The sequence below is a fragment of the Salvelinus fontinalis genome, chromosome 11 (assembly GCF_029448725.1).
Source record: "Salvelinus fontinalis isolate EN_2023a chromosome 11, ASM2944872v1, whole genome shotgun sequence".
NCBI classification, from domain to species: domain Eukaryota; kingdom Metazoa; phylum Chordata; class Actinopteri; order Salmoniformes; family Salmonidae; genus Salvelinus; species Salvelinus fontinalis.
Genome location: NC_074675.1, coordinates 2117527 through 2139002, shown reverse-complemented (window position 1 = coordinate 2139002; position 21476 = coordinate 2117527). Strand labels below are relative to the sequence as shown.

Below are 21476 nucleotides of genomic sequence, written 5' to 3'. Positions count from 1 at the left end.
GTGGTGCGCGCTAATAGCCTTTCAATCGGTGACGTCACTTGCTCTGAGACCTTGAAGTAGTGGTTCCTCTTGCTCTGCAAGGGCCGCGGCCTTTTGTGGAGCGATGGGTAACGATGCTTCGTGGGTGACTGTCGTTGATGTGTGCAGAGGGTCCCTGGTTCGCGCCCGGGTCGGGGCGAGGGGACGGACAAGTTATACTGTTACGGCTAATATTGATTGGCTAATATTTCAGCAAACTAGAATAAAGATGATCATTAGCACTCACCTCAATTTATTAACATTTCTCCAGCCTAATTGTTACCAAATATCCCTCCCCTCAATTTAGCTTACATTTCTCCAGCTCACCAGGCTTGGATCGGACCAGGTTCAAATGTTAAGTTCTGAGGAGAACTCTCTCAACTGCATTCGGGTCTCTTGTGCAATCCGGAAATGTAAATGATGCTTCTGGTTTGAATCCATGGCGACGGTGTATGAAGTAAATATGCTCGGCTAAAGGTTTCCATGACAACCTGTTTGACAGAAAATAATACATTACCCAATCTGCTCCTGGGAATGTTGTGTATTTTGTGGAATTGCATTCGTGTGACATTGGGGGGAAATATCATTTCCCAGGTCTTGTCATACTTTTTTTTTCGGGGAAATGTGAAGAGTGGTCCGAGGACAGTCCTGGGATTCAGGTTACGGTTACCGGTTACGGTTACCGGTGTTAATCCCATGTCAGGCGGCTAGCTTGCCGGCAGAGACTTCTACTGCCGTAAGGTTGAAGGGCTCTGGCTGGTTTGACTGAGCCAGCTAGAAGGTTGAAGGAAACATGGAGACTTCTACTGCAGTAAGGTTGAAGGGCTCTGGCTGGTTTGACTGAGCCAGCTGGAAGGATGAAGGAAACATGGAGACTTCTACTGCAGTAAGGTTGAAGGGCTCTGGCTGGTTTGACTGAGCCAGCTGGAAGGATGAAGGAAACATGGAGACTTCTACTGCAGTAAGGTTGAAGGGCTCTGGCTGGTTTGACTGAGCCAGCTGGAAGGATGAAGGAAACATGGAGACTTCTACTGCAGTAAGGTTGAAGGGCTCTGGCTGGTTTGACTGAGCCAGCTGGAAGGATGAAGGAAACATGGAGACTTCGCTGTTAAGTTCTCCTAGTAACTCTGCTTTACAGATAGTAGGCTAAAGAGACGTGATGTGGCGCTCAGTTGTGAGGCTGAGGCAGGCTGTTAAGTTCTCCTAGTAACTCTGCTTTACAGATAGTAGGCTAAAGAGACGTGATGTGGCGCTCAGTTGTGAGGCTGAGGCAGGCTGTTAAGTTCTCCTAGTAACTCTGCTTTACAGATAGTAGGCTAAAGAGACGTGATGTGGCGCTCAGTTGTGAGGCTGAGGCAGGCTGCAATGCATGCAGAAGGAAGCAGAGGAGACAGAGGATAGTACAGTGGTTAGGGTTATTATTTTTTCACCCTTCTACACACAATACTCCATAATGACAAAGTGAAAACATGTTTTTAGAAATCTTTGCTAATTTATTGAGAATGAAATACAGAAATATCTAATTTACATAAGTATTCATACCCCTGAGTCAATACATGTTAGAATCACCTTTGGCATTTTCATGTCTTGCCATAGACTTAAGACAATTTTTTAAATGTATTTTTATTTATTTAATTTAATCTTTATTTAACTAGGCAAGTCAGTTAAGTCAGTTAAGAAAGATTTAGGGAGTCCCATTGCTTTCGGACTTGGTCAGGTGGTTTAAGCATGTTCCAGTTTAGGTCACCTAGCAGGACAAATTCAGACGTGGTGTAAGAGGCCAGGAGAGAGCTTAGGGCAGGTAGGGTACAGGCCGGTGCTGATGGAGGACGATAACACCCAGCAACAGTCAACAAAGAGCTAATAGAAAGTTTAATGCTTAAAACCAGCAAATCAAATTGTTTGGGGACAGACTTGGTGGAGAAAACTGAGCACTGTAGGTGATCCTTGGTAAAGATTGCGACTCCTCCACCTTTGGAAGATCTGTCTTGCCGAAAAAGGTTATAACCAGAAAGGTTAGCATCAGTATTCAAAACACTCTTCCTTAAGGTTAGGGTTAGAGGAAGGGTTAGCTAAAAGGGTTAGGGTTAGGGGGAGGGTTAGCTAAAAGGGTTAGGGGTAGGGTTAGGGGAAGGGATAACCCTTTTAGCTAACCCTCCCCCTAACCTTAACCCTTTTAGCTAACCCTCCCCCTAACCTTAACCCTTTTAGCTAACCCTCCCCCTAACCTTAACCCTTTTAGCTAACCCTCCCCCTAACCTTAACCCTTTTAGCTAACCCTTCCCCTAACCCTAACCTTAACCCTTTTAGCTAACCACCCCCCTAACCCTAACCTTAACCCTTTTAGCTAACCCTTCCCCTAACCCTAACCTTAACCCTTTTAGCTAACCCTCCCCCTAACCCTAACCTTAACCCTTTTAGCTAACCCTCCCCCTAACCTTAACCCTTTTAGCTAACCACCCCCCTAACCCTAACCCTTTTAGCTAACCCTTCCCCTAACCCTAACCTTAAGGTCAGGGTTAGTGAAAAGGTTAGCTAACATGCTAAGAAGCGCCAAAGTAGCTGAAAAGTATTAAGTATTTGAAAAGTTGCTAATTAGCTAAAATGCTAAGTTGTCCATGATGTGATTCAAACTCGCAACCTTTGGGTTACTAGACCTTGGCTTTATACGCCTGCCGATGCAACCTTTGGGTTACTAGACCTTGGCTTTATACGCCTGCCGATGCAACCTTTGGGTTACTAGACCTTGGCTTTATACGCCTGCCGATGCAACCTTTGGGTTACTAGACCTTGGCTTTATACGCCTGCCGATGCAACCTTTGGGTTACTAGACCTTGGCTTTATACGCCTGCCGATGCAACCTTTGGGTTACTAGACCTTGGCTTTATACGCCTGCCGATGCAACCTTTGGGTTACTAGACCTTGGCTTTATACGCCTGCCGATGCAACCTTTGGGTTACTAGACCTTGGCTTTATACGCCTGCCGATGCAACCTTTGGGTTACTAGACCTTGGCTTTATACGCCTGCCGATGCAACCTTTGGGTTACTAGACCTTGGCTTTATACGCCTGCCGATCTACCCCAACCAACCACCCTACTTTTGTTTTTGCCTTAGGTAACCTTCGGTCTTATGTAACCATACCAAACACAACATATCATACTAAATTTAGTGTCACGGATCTACATTTACTATGTTACTATGTTACCCTCCCGGGTGGCGCAGTGGTCTAGGGCACTGCATCGCAGTGCTAGCTGCACCACCAGAGTCTCTGGGTTCACGCCCAGGCTCTGTCGCAGCCGGCCGCAACCGGGAGGTCCGTGGGGCGACGCACAATTGGCATAGCGTCGTCCGGGTTAGGGAGGGTTTGGCCGGTAGGGATATCCTTGTCTCAGTATGTAAAAAAAATGTAATAAAATGTATGCACTCTACTGTAAGTCGCTCTGGATAAGAGCGTCTGCTAAATGACTAAAATGTAAATGTAAATGTTACGTCTATTCTATGAGACCAGGTTGTACAGTTACATCCCAGCAGACTGTAACAGGTGGTACCTACTATGAGTGTAGCAGGTGACAGGTGGAGCTCATTGTTCGTACATGCATCTGATTGATGTAGCTTGAGACACATGCTTCCCGTGGGCTCCTGGGAACTCTTCCCAATCTGTATCTTGGATTGATGCTAAAGTAACTATAGCCTCAAGTCTGCATGCTGAGGTCGTGGGCTCCTGGGAACTCTTCCCAATCTGTATCTTGGATTGATGCTAAAGTAACTATAGTCTCAAATCTGCATGCTGTGGTCGTGGGCTCCTGGGAACTCTTCCTAATCTGTATCTTGGATTGATGCTAAAGTAACTATAGCCTCAAGTCTGCATGCTGTGGTCGTGGGCTCCTGGGAACTCTTCCTAATCTGTATCTTGGATTGATGCTAAAGTAACTATAGCCTCAAGTCTGCATGCTGAGGTCGTGGGCTCCTGGGAACTCTTCCTCATCTTTATCTTTTTAAAAGGCTAATCTCGTACAACGCTGTGTACTACTCCCTTCACAGAACAGCGCAAACTGGCTCTAACCAGAATAGAAAGAGGAGTGGGAGGCCCCGGTACACAACTGAGCAAGAGGACAAGTACAATAAGTTTTATTGCTTCTTTAATCAGCACAACAGTTTTCAGCTGTGCTAACATAATTGCAAAAGGATTTTCTAATGATCAATTAGCCTTTTAAAATTATAAACTTGGATTAGCTAACACAACGTGCCATTGGAACACAGGAGTGATGGTTGCTGATAATGGGCCTCTGTACGCCTATGTAGATATTCCATTAAAAATCTGCTGTTTCCAGCTACAATAATCATTTACAACGTTAACAATGTCTACACTGTATTTCTGATCAATTTGATGTTATTTTAATGGACTTTTTTTATTTTTTTATTTAAAAAACGAGGACATTTCTAAGTGACCCCAAACTTTTGAACGGTAGTGTAGATTGGAACCATTCGCATTTTAGACAGATATATATATATAGATATATGGGTTCCCAGACTTTTTTGGCCGGCGACCTGTTTGTGATATTAAAAAAAAGTTTATTTACTACAAATCAGTCTGCCGGTCCTTTTGACAGTTTATTTTCTACCAATCAGTCTGCCAGTCCCTTTTGACAGTTTATTTACTACCAATCAGTCTGCCGGTCCTTTTGACAGTTTATTTACTACCAATCAGTCTGCCGGTCCTTTTGACAGTTTATTTACTACCAATCAGTCTGCCGGTCCTTTTGACAGTTTATTTACTACCAATCAGTCTGCCGGTCCTTTTGACAGTTTATTTACTACCAATCAGTCTGCCGGTCCTTTTGACAGTTTATTTTCTACCAATCAGTCTGCCGGTCCTTTTGACAGTTTATTTTCTACCAATCAGTCTGCCGGTCCTTTTGACAGTTTATTTTCTACCAATCAGTCTGCCGGTCCTTTTGACAGTTTATTTTCTACCAATCAGTCTGCCGGTCCTTTTGACAGTATTTCAATCTGAAGGAGGTTTGAAGTGACTGATATGTATCAGAAAGGTATTGGGAAATTCAGAAGACTCAGGATATCATGTTGTATGGTCTTCTGTGTAATGAAGAAGGTTACCAGGCTATCATGTTGTGTGATCTTCTGTGTAATGAAGAAGGTTACCAGGCTATCATGTTGTATGATCTTCTGTGTAATGAAGAAGGTTACCAGGCTTTCATGTTGTATGGTCTTCTGTGTAATGAAGAAGGTTACCAGGCTATCATGTTGTATGGTCTTCTGTGTAATGAAGAAGGTCACCAGGCTATCATGTTGTGTGAACTTCTGTGTAATGAAGAAGGTCACCAGGCTATCATGTTGTATGATCTTCTGGGTAGAAAAGAGGAAGGTTACCAGGCTATCATGTTGTGTGATCTTCTGGGTAGAAAAGAGGAAGGTCACCAGGCTATCATGTTGTATGATCTTCTGGGTAGAAAAGAGGAAGGTCACCAGGCTATCATGTTGTGTGATCTTCTGGGTAGAAAAGAGGAAGGTCACCAGGCTATCATGTTGTGTGAACTTCTGTGTAATGAAGAAGGTCACCAGGCTATCATGTTGTATGATCTTCTGGGTAGAAAAGAGGAAGGTTACCAGGCTATCATGTTTTGTGATCTTTTGGGCAGAAAAGGACAACAGCCCTGGTTTGGGAAACGTTGCTTTATGACAAAGAAGTGAAAGTGTATTGATTTCTTCCTCTGACTTTCTCACCCTGTGCTCCTATGCCCCCGTGCTCCTGTGCCCCTATGCTCCTGTGCTCCTGTGCCCCCGTGCTCCTGTGCCCCTATGCCCCCGTGCTCCCGTGCTCCTGTGGGTGGAGAACAGAGAGAAAGAGAGGGAAATAGAAACAGAGAGATTGGAGAAAAAGGAGAGAGAGAGAGAGAGGCTGGTGACGGGGAGACAAAGACATTGTTGTTGATTCTCCAGAGTCCTGAGAGAGAACAGAGCTTCAGTTACACACACACACCCAGAGAGGTCAACAGTGTGTGTGTGTGTTTCTCAGTCGTCATTGATGCAGCCCTGGCAAACTTGTCACCACCAAGGGGGGAACAAACAGAAAACAGCACCCAACCATGATGTCTCCATATCTAATCATGATCATCTTCCATGGCAGGCTAGACATTTACCTGGTGTTGTGGAGAGGGCTAGCCCTGCAAATTCACATTTTATCTTAAAAATCTAACCCTGAGACCCAAAAAGGCCCGTATTTGCACAATCACCCAGAAACAGCACCACAACATGGTAGCACCACAACATGGTAGCACCACAACATGGTAGCACCACAACATGGTAGCAACACAACATGGCAGCAGGACAACATGGTAGCAACACAACATGGTAGCAACACAACATGGCAGCAACACAACATGGTAGGAGCACAACATGGTAGCACCACAACATGGCAGCACCACAACATGGTAGAACCACAACATGGTAGCAACACAACATGGTAGCAACACAGCATGGCAGCAACACAACATGGTAGGACCACAACATGGTAGCACCACAACATGGCAGCACCACAACATGGCAGCAACACAACATGGTAACAGCACAACATGGTATCACCACAACATGGTAGAAACACAACATGGCAGCAGGACAACATGGTAGCAGCACAACATGGTAGAACCACAACATGGTAGCACCACAACATGGTAACACCACAACATGGTAGCAACACAACATGGTAGCAACACAACATGGTATCAACACAACATGGTAGCACCACAACATGGTAGCAGCACAACATGGTAGCAGCACAACATGGTAGGTTCACAACATGGTAGGAGCACAACATGGTAGCAACACAACATGGCAGCAGGACAACATGGTAACAGCACAACATGGTATCACCACAACATGGTAGCACCACAACATGGTAGCAGCACAACATGGTAGCAGCACAACATGGTAGGAGCACAACATGGCAGCAGCACAACATGGCAGCAGGACAACATGGTAGCAGGACAACATGGTATCAACACAACATGGTAGCAGCACAACATGGTAGCACCACAACATGGCAGCAGCACAACATGGTAGAACCACAACATGGTAGCACCACAACATGGTAGCAACACAACATGGTATCAACACAACATGGCAGGAGCACAACATGGCAGGAGCACAACATGGCAGGAGCACAACATGGCAGCAGGACAACATGGCAGCAGGACAACATGGTAGCAGCACAACATGGTAACAATACAACATGGTAGCAGCACAACATGGTAGCAGCACAACATGGTAGCAACACAACATGGTAGCAACACAACATGGTATCAACACAACATGGTAGGAGCACAACGTGGTAGCAGCACAACATGACAACAACACAACATGGTAGGAGCACAACATGGTAGAACCACAACATGGTAGAACCACAACATGGTAGGAGCACAACATGGCAGCACCACAACATGGTAGCAGCACAACATGACAACAACACAACATGGTAGGAGCACAACATGGTAGAACCACAACATGGTAGAACCACAACATGGTAGGAGCACAACATGGCAGCACCACAACATGGTAGAACCACAACATGATAGCAACACAACATGGTAGCAGCACAACATGGCAGCAGCACAACATGGTAGCAGCACAACATGGTAGCAGCACAACATGGTAGCAGCACAACATGGTAGCAGCACAACATGGTAACAACACAACATGGTAGCAGCACAACATGGTAGCAGCACAACATGGTAGCAGCACAACATGGCAGCAGCACAACATGGTAGCAACACAACATGGTAACAGTACAACATGGTAGCAACACAACATGGTAACAGCACAACATGGTAGCAGCACAACATGGTAGCAACACAACATGGTAGCAGCACAACATGACAACAACATGGCAGCACCACAACATGGCAGCACCACAACATGGCAGCACCACAACATGGCAGCACCACAACATGGTAGCAACACAACATGGTATCAACACAACATGGCAGCAGCACAACATGGCAGGAGCACAACATGGCAGCACCACAACATGGCAGCAGGACAACATGGCAGCAGGACAACATGGTAGCAGCACAACATGGTAACAATACAACATGGTAGCAGCACAACATGGTAGCAGCACAACATGGTAGCAACACAACATGGTATCAACACAACATGGTAGGAGCACAACATGGTAGCAGCACAACATGACAACAACACAACATGGTAGGAGCACAACATGGTAGCAGCACAACATGGTAGAACCACAACATGGTAGAACCACAACATGGTAGGAGCACAACATGGCAGCACCACAACATGGTAGAACCACAACATGATAGCAACACAACATGATAGCAGCACAACATGGCAGCAGCACAACATGGTAGCAGCACAACATGGTAGCAGCACAACATGGTAGCAGCACAACATGGTAACAACACAACATGGTAGCAGCACAACATGGTAGCAGCACAACATGGTAGCAGCACAACATGGTAGCAGCACAACATGGTAGCAGCACAACATGGCAGCAGCACAACATGGTAGCAACACAACATGGTAACAGCACAACATGGTAGCAACACAACATGGTAACAGCACAACATGGTAGCAACACAACATGGTAGCAGCACAACATGACAACAACATGGCAGCACCACAACATGGCAGCACCACAACATGGTAGCAGCACCACAACATGGTAGCAACACAACATGGTAGCACCACAACATGGTAGCACCACAACATGGCAGCACCACAACATGGCAGCACCACAACATGGCAGCACCACAAAATGGCAGCAACACAACATGGCAGCAACACAACATGGCAGCACCACAACATGGTAGCAGCACAACATGGCAGCAGCACAACATGGCAGCAGCACAACATGGTAGCACCACAACATGGTAGCAACACAACATGGCAGCAGCACAACATGGTAGCAGCACAACATGGTAGCAACACAACATGGCAGCAACAACACAACATGGTAGCAACACAACATGGTAGCAGCACAACATGGTAGCAACACAACATGGCAGCAGCACAACATGGCAGCAGCACAACATGGTAGCAGCACCACAACATGGTAGCAGCACCACAACATGGCAGCACCACAACATGGCAGCACCACAACATGGCAGAACCACAACATGGCAGAACCACAACATGGTAGAACCACAACATGGTAGAACCACAACATGGCAGCAGCACAACATGGCAGCAGCACAACATGGCAGCAGCACAACATGGCAGCACCACAACATGGTAGCAGCACAACATGGCAGCAGCACAACATGGCAGCAGCACAACATGGTAGCAGCACAACATGGCAGCACCACAACATGGTAGCAACACAACATGGCAGCAGCACAACATGGTAGCAGCACAACATGGCAGCAGAACAACATGGCAGCACCACAACATGGTAGCACCACAACATGGCAGCACCACAACATGGCAGCAGCACAACATGGCAGCACCACAACATGGCAGCACCACAACATGGTAGCACCACAACATGGTAGAACCACAACATGGCAGCAGCACAACATGGTAGCAGCACAACATGGTAGCAACACAACATGGTATCAACACAACATGGTAGCAGCACATGGTAGCAGAACAACATGGCAGCGCCACAACATGGCAACAACACAACATGGTAGCACCACAACATGGTAGCACCACAACATGGCAGCAGCACAACATGGTAGCAGCACAACATGGTAGCAACACAACATGGTAGCAACAAAACATGGCAGCAACACAACATGGTAGCAACACAACATGGTAGCAGCACAACATGGTAGGAGCACAACATGGTAGCAACACAACATGGTAGCAGCACAACATGGTAGCAACACAACATGGTAGCAACACAACATGGTAGCAACACAACATGGTAGCAACACAACATGGTAGCAGAGCAACATGGTACCAGCACAACATGGTACCAGCACAACATGGTAGCAGCACAACATGGTAGCAGCACAACATGGTAGCAACACAACATGGTAGCAGCACAACATGGTAGCACCACAGCATGGTAGAACCACAACATGGCAGCAGCACAACATGGTAGCAGCACAACATGGTAGCAGCACAACATGGTAGCACCACAACATGGCAGCACAACATGGTAGCAACACAACATGGTACAAACATTATTGGGCACAGACAACAGCACAAAGGCAAGATGGTAGAAACATCAACACACGACTGAGTCTTTGAATGATCAGCCCTCCTAGTCTGAGACACTTGATACATACAGCCCTTGTTCCCCGTCTTTACCCTTCGTAGTGTACACTCGTTCACTCCACCTCGTGGATGTAAAAGGATTGGACTGCTGTCTACAAAAATAATGAAAACTGACTCTGGCCCATAAACAGTGATGAGCAGCTAATTAGTCAAATCAGGTTTGCTAGAGCAGGGCTGGAACAAAAACCTGCACATCCAGTAGTAAATCTCCAGGAGGCTTAGCTACCTGTATTATCATGTGGCTAGCAGAACAGAGAACTATTGGAGTCAACAAGCTCCTCTTCCTCCTCCTCCTCATCTTCACTATAACTGGTACATCTTAGTCTGACCTGCAGTGTTATATTTCCACCACTAGATGGAGACACTATACAGAGTCTGATGGTCTGGTCCAATAGAAACAAGGCCTTCATCACTATGTGATGGTCTGGTCCAATAGAAACAAGGCCTTCATCTCCATGTGATGGTCTGGTCCAATAGAAACAAGGCCTTCATCATTATGTGATGGTCTGGTCCAATAGAAACAAGGCCTAAATCTCCATGTGATGGTCTGGTCCAATAGAAACAAGGCCTTCATCACTATGTGATGGTCTGGTCCAATAGAAACAAGGCCTTCATCACTATGTGATGGTCTGGTCCAATAGAAACGAAACAAGGCCTTCATCTCCATGTGATGGTCTGGTCCAATAGAAACAAGGCCTTCATCTCCATGTGATGGTCTGGTCCAATAGAAACAAGGCCTTCATCATTATGTGATGGTCTGGTCCAATAGAAACAAGGCCTTCATCTCCATGTGATGGTCTGGTCCAATAGAAACAAGGCCTTCATCACTATCTGATGGTCTGGTCCAATAGAAACAAGGCCTTCATCACTATGTGATGGTCTGGTCCAATAGAAACAAGGCCTTCATCACTATGTGATGGTCTGGTCCAATAGAAACAAGGCCTTCATCTCCATGTGATGGTCTGGTCCAATAGAAACAATGCCTTCATCACTATGTGATGGTCTGGTCCAATAGAAACAAGGCCTTCATCACTATGTGATGGTCTGGTCCAATAGAAACAAGGCCTTCATCACTATGTGATGGTCTGGTCCAATAAAAACAAGGCCTTCATCTCTATGTGATGGTCTGGTCCAATAGAAACAAAGCCTTCATCTCTATGTGATGGTCTGGTCCAATAGAAACAAGGCCTCCATGTGATGGTCTGGTCCAATAGAAACAAGGCCTCCATCACTATGTGATGGTCTGGTCCAATAGAAACAAGGCCTTCATCACTATGTGATGGTCTGGTCCAATAGAAACAAGGCCTTCATCACTATGTGATGGTCTGGTCCAATAGAAACAGGGCCTTCATCACTATGTGATGGTCTGGTCCAATAGAAACAAGGCCTCCATGTGATGGTCTGGTCCAATAGAAACAAGGCCTTCATCACTATGTGATGGTCTGGTCCAATAGAAACAAGGCCTCCATGTGATGGTCTGGTCCAATAGAAACAAGGCCTTCATCTCTATGTGATGGTCTGGTCCAATAGAAACAGGGCCTTCATCACTATGTGATGGTCTGGTCCAATAGAAACAAGGCCTCCATGTGATGGTCTGGTCCAATAGAAACAAGGCCTCCATGTGATGGTCTGGTCCAATAGAAACAAGGCCTCCATGTGATGGTCTGGTCCAATAGAAACAAGGCCTCCATGTGATGGTCTGGTCCAATAGAAACAAGGCCTCTATGTGATGGTCTGGTCCAATAGAAACAAGGCCTTCATCTCCATGTGATGGTCTGGTCCAATAGAAACAAGGCCTTCATCTCCATGTGATGGTCTGGTCCAATAGAAACAAGGCCTTCATCACTATGTGATGGTCTGGTCCAATAGAAACAAGGCCTTCATCTCTATGTGATGGTCTGGTCCAATAGAAACAAGGCCTTCATCACTATGTGATGGTCTGGTCCAATAGAAACAAGGCCTTCATCACTATGTGATGGTCTGGTCCAATAGAAACAAGGCCTTCATCATTATGTGATGGTCTGGTCCAATAGAAACAAGGCCTTCATCTCTATGTGATGGTCTGGTCCAATAGAAACAAGGCCTCCATGTGATGGTCTGGTCCAATAGAAACAAGGCCTCCATGTGATGGTCTGGTCCAATAGAAACAAGGCCTTCATCACTATGTGATGGTCTGGTCCAATAGAAACAAGGCCTTCATCTCTATGTGATGGTCTGGTCCAATAGAAACAAGGCCTTCATCACTATGTGATGGTCTGGTCCAATAGAAACAAGGCCTCCATGTGATGGTCTGGTCCAATAGAAACAAGGCCTTCATCACTATGTGATGGTCTGGTCCAATAGAAACAAGGCCTTCATCACTATGTGATGGTCTGGTCCAATAGAAACAAGGCCTTCATCTCCATGTGATGGTCTGGTCCAATAGAAACAAGGCCTACATCTCCATGTGATGGTCTGGTCCAATAGAAACAAGGCCTTCATCACTATGTGATGGTCTGGTCCAATAGAAACAAGGCCTTCATCACTATGTGATGGTCTGGTCCAATAGAAACAAGGCCTTCATCTCCATGTGATGGTCTGGTCCAATAGAAACAAGGCCTTCATCTCCATGTGATGGTCTGGTCCAATAGAAACAAGGCCTCCATGTGATGGTCTGGTCCAATAGAAACAAGGCCTCCATGTGATGGTCTGGTCCAATAGAAAAAAGGCCTTCATCACTATGTGATGGTCTGGTCCAATAGAAACAAGGCCTCCATCACTATGTGATGGTCTGGTCCAATAGAAACAAGGCCTTCATCTCTATGTGATGGTCTGGTCCAATAGAAACAAGGCCTCCATCACTATGTGATGGTCTGGTCCAATAGAAACAAGGCCTTCATCACTATGTGATGGTCTGGTCCAATAGAAACAAGGCCTTCATCACTATGTGATGGTCTGGTCCAATAGAAACAGGGCCTTCATCACTATGTGATGGTCTGGTCCAATAGAAACAAGGCCTCCATGTGATGGTCTGGTCCAATAGAAACAAGGCCTTCATCACTATGTGATGGTCTGGTCCAATAGAAACAAGGCCTCCATGTGATGGTCTGGTCCAATAGAAACAAGGCCTTCATCTCTATGTGATGGTCTGGTCCAATAGAAACAAGGCCTTCATCTCTATGTGATGGTCTGGTCCAATAGAAACAGGGCCTTCATCACTATGTGATGGTCTGGTCCAATAGAAACAAGGCCTCCATGTGATGGTCTGGTCCAATAGAAACAAGGCCTCCATGTGATGGTCTGGTCCAATAGAAACAAGGCCTCCATGTGATGGTCTGGTCCAATAGAAACAAGGCCTCCATGTGATGGTCTGGTCCAATAGAAACAAGGCCTCTATGTGATGGTCTGGTCCAATAGAAACAAGGCCTTCATCTCCATGTGATGGTCTGGTCCAATAGAAACAAGGCCTTCATCACTATGTGATGGTCTGGTCCAATAGAAACAAGGCCTTCATCTCTATGTGATGGTCTGGTCCAATAGAAACAAGGCCTTCATCACTATGTGATGGTCTGGTCCAATAGAAACAAGGCCTTCATCACTATGTGATGGTCTGGTCCAATAGAAACAAGGCCTTCATCATTATGTGATGGTCTGGTCCAATAGAAACAAGGCCTTCATCTCTATGTGATGGTCTGGTCCAATAGAAACAAGGCCTCCATGTGATGGTCTGGTCCAATAGAAACAAGGCCTCCATGTGATGGTCTGGTCCAATAGAAACAAGGCCTTCATCACTATGTGATGGTCTGGTCCAATAGAAACAAGGCCTTCATCTCTATGTGATGGTCTGGTCCAATAGAAACAAGGCCTCCATGTGATGGTCTAGTCCAATAGAAACAAGGCCTCCATGTGATGGTCTGGTCCAATAGAAACAAGGCCTTCATCTCTATGTGATGGTCTGGTCCAATAGAAACAAGGCCTTCATCACTATGTGATGGTCTGGTCCAATAGAAACAAGGCCTTCATCACTATGTGATGGTCTGGTCCAATAGAAACAAGGCCTCCATGTGATGGTCTGGTCCAATAGAAACAAGGCCTTCATCTCTATGTGATGGTCTGGTCCAATAGAAACAAGGCCTCCATGTGATGGTCTGGTCCAATAGAAACAAGGCCTTCATCTCTATGTGATGGTCTGGTCCAATAGAAACAAGGCCTCCATGTGATGGTCTGGTCCAATAGAAACAAGGCCTTCATCACTATGTGATGGTCTGGTCCAATAGAAACAAGGCCTCCATGTGATGGTCTGATCCAATAGAAACAAGGCCTTCATCACTATGTGATGGTCTGGTCCAATAGAAACAAGGCCTTCATCACTATGTGATGGTCTGGTCCAATAGAAACAAGGCCTTCATCACTATGTGATGGTCTGGTCCAATAGAAACAAAGCCTTCATCACTATGTGACCGTCTGGTCCAATAGAAACAAAGCCTATATCTCCATGTGACCGTCTGGTCCAATAGACTACAGCCGGTCCATTTCACAATAGTTATTACTTCTAAACACCTTTTTGGGTGGATTCTTGTTGTTTGGTTTACTGTTTGAACAGTCACTGAGATTATATGTGGTCATCAATGCAAAATAGACTTCTTGGATGAGTAGCCCACAGTGCATACTGGGACCAAAAGGCTTCTCCACAGTTTTTACCCCCATCAGACTCCTGAACAGTTCATCAAATGGCTACCCGCACTATTGGCATTCACTTTCTTATTTACTGTTGTTTTAATTTCTTTACTTATCTATTGTTCATCTAATACCTTTTTTTTAACTTAAAAATTGCACTATTGTTTAGAGACTCAGACTCCTTAACTTTTCCCACATGTTGTTACGTTACAGCCTCATTCTAAAATTGATTAAGACGAAGACCAAACAAACACGTAACAAAACACAGGTTAGAAACCCAAAACAAAAGAGCGAGGAGTACCTCGAATAAATAACACACAATGATTAACACACGGGACGAGACCCGTAATCATCTGAGCAATCCACAAGGACACAATGACTAAACCACGGGACGAGACCCGTAATCATCTGAGCAATCCACAAGGACACAATGACTAAACCACGGGACGAGACCCGTAATCATCTGAGCAATCCACAAGGGCACAATGACTAAACCACGGGACGAGACCCGTAATCATCTGAGCAATCCACAAGGGCACAATGACTAAACCACGGGACGAGACCCGTAATCATCTGAGCAATCCACAAGGGCACGAAAGCCCAAAACACAAAGCACAGGTACTCACACGCACCAACAGACATTATAACAATAATGGACAGCCTAATGGAAGCCAAAGGGCACACTTATACAAGTACTAATCAGTGGGACTAGGGGACGTACTAATCAGTGGGACTAGGGGACGTACTAATCAGTGGGACTAGGGGACGTACTAATCAGTGGGACTAGGGGACGTACTAATCAGTGGGACTAGGGGACGTACTAATCAGTGGGACTAGGGGACGTACTAATCAGTGGGACTAGGGGACGTACTAATCAGTGGGACTAGGGGACGTACTAATCAGTGGGACTAGGGGACGTACTAATCAGTGGGACTAGGGGACGTACTAATCAGTGGGACTAGGGGACGTACTAATCAGTGGGACTAGGGGACGTACTAATCAGTGGGACTAGGGGACGTACTAATCAGTGGGACTAGGGGACGTACTAATCAGTGGGACTAGGGGACGTACTAATCAGTGGGACTAGGGGACGTACTAATCAGTGGGACTAGGGGACGTACTAATCAGTGGGACAGGTGGGACTAGGGGACAGGTGTGCGTAATGAACGTTCCGGAGGGTTCCGTGATAATGAGGCTGTAACGTAACAACATGTGGAAAAGGTCAAGGGGTCTGAATACTTTCCGAAAGGCGCTGTCTAGTCTAAAGATCAGGTCAAGGAACCAAGCGAAACCCTGCCCCCACGGCTGAGGAAGGAATGGTACGTCTCCGTTTTCAGGAAGTAAAAAAGGGATGTTGAATGCAGCTACGAGGACGAACGACAACACTCAGAATCTTGCATCTGCGTAGAAGCTTGATTGTAGGCTTTAGGGCCCCTCCCCTTCCTGCTTGACTGACGGACTAACAAAGAACAAGTGAGGTTGGAGGGTGTGGCTCAGGAATTCTCCACAGACCTCGCTCCCTCGCGCTCTTTCACTCACTATCTTTGTCTCTAAATAAGAAGCGGGAAGCGTTGGTTTTAACTCTGGGACTAGACTTCTCTGGGATATTTCTCTCCAGCACCAAACCTGTGTTGTATTTTACCATGGGAGTCGTAGGAGGAATCAAATGCATCAAATACCTGATGTTTATGTTTAACTTCCTGTTCTGGGTAAGTGCTCTGATTATATCTCATATTCTCTCTACTGAGTGGTTAGAGCCTAGTGGTTAGTATGGGGGGGCAGGTAGCCTAGTGGTTAGTATGGGGCGGCAGGTAGCCTAGTGGTTAGTATGGGGGGGGGCAGGTAGCCTAGTGGTTAGTATGGGGGGGCAGGTAGCCTAGTGGTTAGTATGTTTATGTTTAACTTCCTGTTCTGGGTAAGTGCTCTGAGATATCTCCCTTCTGTCTCATATTCTCTCTACTGAGTCCACTCTTACCTGAGCCTGGGGGGGGGGCAGGTAACCTAGCGGTTAGAGCGTTGAGCCAGTAACTGAAAGGTTGCTGGCTCGAATCCCCGAGCTGACAAGATAAAAATCTGTCGTTCTACCCCTGAACAAAGCAGTTAACCCACTGTTCCCCGGTAAAGGCCGTCATTGTAAATCAATTTCGTCACAACTTCCTTGCCTAGTTAAAAAAAAAAAACGGCCCTCTCTCTTTTGTCACATTCTCTCTTCTCTTTTACAATGTTATCAGCATTTTGGTGGTCAGCTGTTTGTTGATCATAGTGAGAAAAGAGGATGATTAACACAGAGAAGCTAAACCAGACTGGGGGACTGTCTGGTTGTTTCCCTTGGTTGGTAAGGTAACCCTGAGATACACTCTCTCTCTGACTGTGTGTGATATATCATCCAGGTAGCTGTCTTATGTTACTATATTAATACTTTAAAAAATATATATGTTTATTATTTTCCAATAATAAAAATATTAAACAAGACAGCAGTACAAACATTGACATTCATTGTACTGTTGAATGGGATGGCCAATATAGAGGACAGAACTTAACTCACACATACACAAAATATAACTAAATCCTATTAGGTGGTACACGTATAAGAAGACAGCATATAGTCATTAGAAGCAGTGTAGTTAAGCCCAAAATAAATATTGAGTGTAGTACAGCACAGAGTAGCAGCAGATCGTCAACCTAGTAGTGAAGCAGGACTAGACCATTTATCCAGTATCGGCTGACATGTTTTGTAAAACATTGGGCTTCTATTGGAGGTATTGTATCTTTTCCATATGTATTACATTCCCTAAATCCTATAACCACATTTCAAATGTAGGTACAGTCTCCAATTTCAGACAGCTTTCCCCTCCTGGTTATTCCCATCAACTGTAATCAAACAGAGAGACAGCTTTCCCTCCTGGTTATTCCCATCAACTGTAACCAAACAGAGAGACAGCTTTCCCTTCCTGGTTATTCCCATCAACTGTAACCAAACAGAGAGACAGCTTTCCCCTCCTGGTTATTCCCATCAACTGTAATCAAACAGAGAGACAGCTTTCCCTCCTGGTTATTCCCATCAACTGTAACCAAACAGAGAGACAGCTTTCCCTTCCTGGTTATTCCCATCAACTGTAACCAAACAGAGAGACAGCTTTCCCTTCCTGGTTATTCCCATCAACTGTAACCAAACAGAGAGACAGCTTTCCCTTCTGGTTATTCCCATCAACTGTAACCAAACAGAGAGACAGCTTTCCCTCCTGGTTATTCCCATCAACTGTAACCAAACAGAGAGACAGCTTTCCCTCCTGGTTATTCCCATCAACTGTAACCAAACAGAGAGACAGCTTTCCCCTCCTGGTTATTCCCATCAACTGTACCAAACAGAGAGACAGCTTTCCCTCCTGGTTATTCCCATCAACTGTAACCAAACAGAGAGACAGCTTTCCCTCCTGGTTATTCCCATCAACTGTAACCAAACAGAGAGACAGCTTTCCCCTCCTGGTTATTCCCATCAACTGTAACCAAACAGAGAGACAGCTTTCCCCTCCTGGTTATTCCCATCAACTGTAATCAAACAGAGAGACAGCTTTCCCCTCCTGGTTATTCCCATCAACTGTAACCAAACAGAGAGACAGCTTTCCCCTCCTGGTTATTCCCATCAACTGTAACCAAACAGAGAGACAGCTTTCCCTTCCTGGTTATTCCCATCAACTGTAACCAAACAGAGAGACAGCTTTCCCTTCCTGGTTATTCCCAAACGAGAGCCCAGTAAGCCTGTAACTTAGGACATGTCCAAGTGGGTCAACGTCCCCTCATCCTGCTCGCACCTCTCACACAGTGGTGAGGTGTCCGGGAATATTTTATGCCGGGAATATTTTATTTTAAAACACAATAATTAACACATGTTGACATTCCCAGATAGGATTCCTTCAGTTGTGATTTGGAAATATTGCTTGTGTTGTAACAATGACAGGTTCTGAATGGGGTTCGCCGGGGTTGGACTTGTATAGGTTCTGAATGGGGTTCGCCGGGGTTGGACTTGAATAGGTTCTGAATGGGGTTCGCCGGGGTTGGACTTTAACAGGTTCTGAATGGGGTTCGCCGGGGTTGGACTTGAACAGGTTCTGAATGGGGTTCGCCGGGGTTGGACTTGAACAGGTTCTGAATGGGGTTCGCCGGGGTTGGACTTGAACAGGTTCTGAATGGGGTTCGCCGGGGTTGGACTTGAATAGGTTCTGAATGGGGTTCGCCGGGGTTGGACTTGAACAGGTTCTGAATGGGGTTCGCCGGGGTTGGACTTGAACAGGTTCTGAATGGGGTTCGCCGGGGTTGGACTTGAACAGGTTCTGAATGGGGTTCGCCGGGGTTGGACTTGAACAGGTTCTGAATGGGGTTTCTCCCGGGGTTGGACTTTAATAGGTTCTGGTACACGGGATCTAGGTTCTAAGATGATTCTACTGCACCAATGTGAACAATCAAATCCTCCTCGTAAATCTTTTGTTGATGACAAATTACCATGAATGCATTTATCCCTCAGTGTTCTACCTAGTGAGGGTTGAGCCCCTGTGTTCTCATTGGACAAGAGCACTTCTAGTGCACATATAGTGTCTTTAATACTGACCTCTACTGAATACTGTAAGAATGGGGAGATCGCTGAATGGGGAGATCGCTGAATGGGGAGATCGCTGAATGGGGGGATCGCTGAATGGGGAGATGGCTGAATGGGGAGGTCGCTGAATGGGGAGATGGCTGAATGGGGAGATGGCTGAATGGGGAGATGGCTGAATGGGGAGATGGCTGAATGGGGAGACGGCTGAATGGGGAGACGGCTGAATGGGGAGACGGCTGAATGGGGAGACGGCTGAATGGGGAGACGGCTGAATGGGGAGACCGCTGAATGGGGAGACGCCTGAATGGGGAGACGCCTGAATGGGGAGACGCCTGAATGGGGAGACGCCTGAATGGGGAGACGGCCGAATGGGGAGACGGCCGAATGGGGAGACGGCCGAATGGGGAGACGGCCGAATGGGGAGACGGCCGAATGGGGAGACGGCCGAATGGGGAGACGGCCGAATGGGGAGACGGCCGAATGGGGAATCAAGCTACATACATAACAGGAGGTATTTCCTAACATCAGTTCAGTCTTTACTGTATAGTTAAGCAGTGACCACCAAGTGTTTCCCTCGGGATTCCTACTGTGATGCTGATCCAGTGGATGTATCGACCTGTGATTCCTACTGTGATGCTGATCCAGTGGATGTATCGACCTGTGATTCCTACTGTGATGCTGATCCAGTGGATGTATCGACCCTCTGCTTCCTCCGGTACTGGAGCGGTTATTGTTTCCTGGACTCCGGTCCTGAGCCTGCCGTTGGGCTGGAGCTGGAGTGGCCGTTATTTAAGTCCCGCCATGGGACTGAACGGTCATCAGTCGAGTCCGTACCATTTTATCCTTCTTCCAGGACCGGTTGAGTCACTGTCCATATGGCAACTGTAATGAGAAGGCTCAAGACAAGAGCAAGAAACATGATGCGTAGAGTCTGGGCCTGATCCTCCCATGGCCATCTAGTCGATGACTTCCGGCGTCCCTCCGTCCTCAGGGTCTGGTGGGCAGTATGGCACCTTCCTGCAGTGGATCCAAGTAGACCTCTCAGCTACGCGAACAGCAGTGGGAGTAATCAGCAAAACCTGGTATGGTCCAGTCCACCTCTGCTGGTTCCAATGCTTTGGTCTCATGTCTTTTCACCACCAGCCAGTCAGCTGGTTGCAGTTTGTGCAGGATCCCCACCAGAGGCTGAGGCTGAGCCGCTTTCACCCTGGGGAAAATACCCTTCAGAACATTGTTTAGAGCAGTACAATAACGAACCATGTCATCGTCACAGCCCATCGGTGTCAGCTTGTTCTGTGGGAAAGGAGAATCGATCATCCCCATTGGTCTACCTGTCAGAACCTCATGAGGAGCCAATCCAGTGGTTCTGTGGGAAGGGAGAATGGATCATCCTCATTGGTCTACCTGTCAGAACCTCATGAGGAGCCAATCCAGTGGTTCTGTGGGAAGGGAGAATGGATCATCCTCATTGGTCTACCTGTCAGAACCTCATGAGGAGCCAATCCAGTGGTTCTGTGGGGCATGTACATCAGAGCCAGGAGCATCACAGTGACCCAGGAAAGCCCTGTCTCTGCCATAAGCTTCACCATCTTAGATTTTAGGGTCTGATTAGCGTGTTCAGCTAAACCGCCGGATTGCGGCCTAACGCTACAATGGGTCCTGAGGTCTATCTGCAGACAAGTTCTGTATCACCAGGTTGACAAAGTGGGAGCCATTGTCGCTGGTTAATTTAGATGGTAACCCCCACCTTGGGATGATCAACCTAAGGAGGTTCTTGGCTACTGCCATAGCAGTGGAATGTGGACATGGGAAAGCCTCTACCCACTTGGAGAAGGTATCCACTATCACCAGACAATATTTGTAACCCTGACAAGGAGAGAGTTCAATGAAATCCATCATTATGTGTTCAAATGGTCCTTCAGGGGTTGGATGAGCCGACAGTGGCAT

The 21476-nt window shown here is 46.4% G+C and overlaps 1 protein-coding gene across 3 annotated transcripts in view; it reads left to right on the top strand.

Moving 5' to 3' along the window:
* Nucleotides 1-21476, top strand: part of LOC129864881 (CD9 antigen-like) — a 73763-nt gene that overhangs the window by 2709 nt on the left and 49578 nt on the right. The window contains exon 1 of one of the 3 annotated variants that reach the window (XM_055937178.1): nt 16435-16644. The exons of 1 other annotated variant lie outside the window; for it this stretch is intronic. In XM_055937178.1, the coding sequence (XP_055793153.1) occupies nt 16579-16644 (66 nt within the window). In that variant the 5' untranslated portion in view covers nt 16435-16578. Of the gene's footprint in view, nt 1-16434; nt 16645-16814; nt 16851-21476 lie in introns of those variants that run through there. One more of the 3 variants, XM_055937179.1, reaches the window with a different exon arrangement.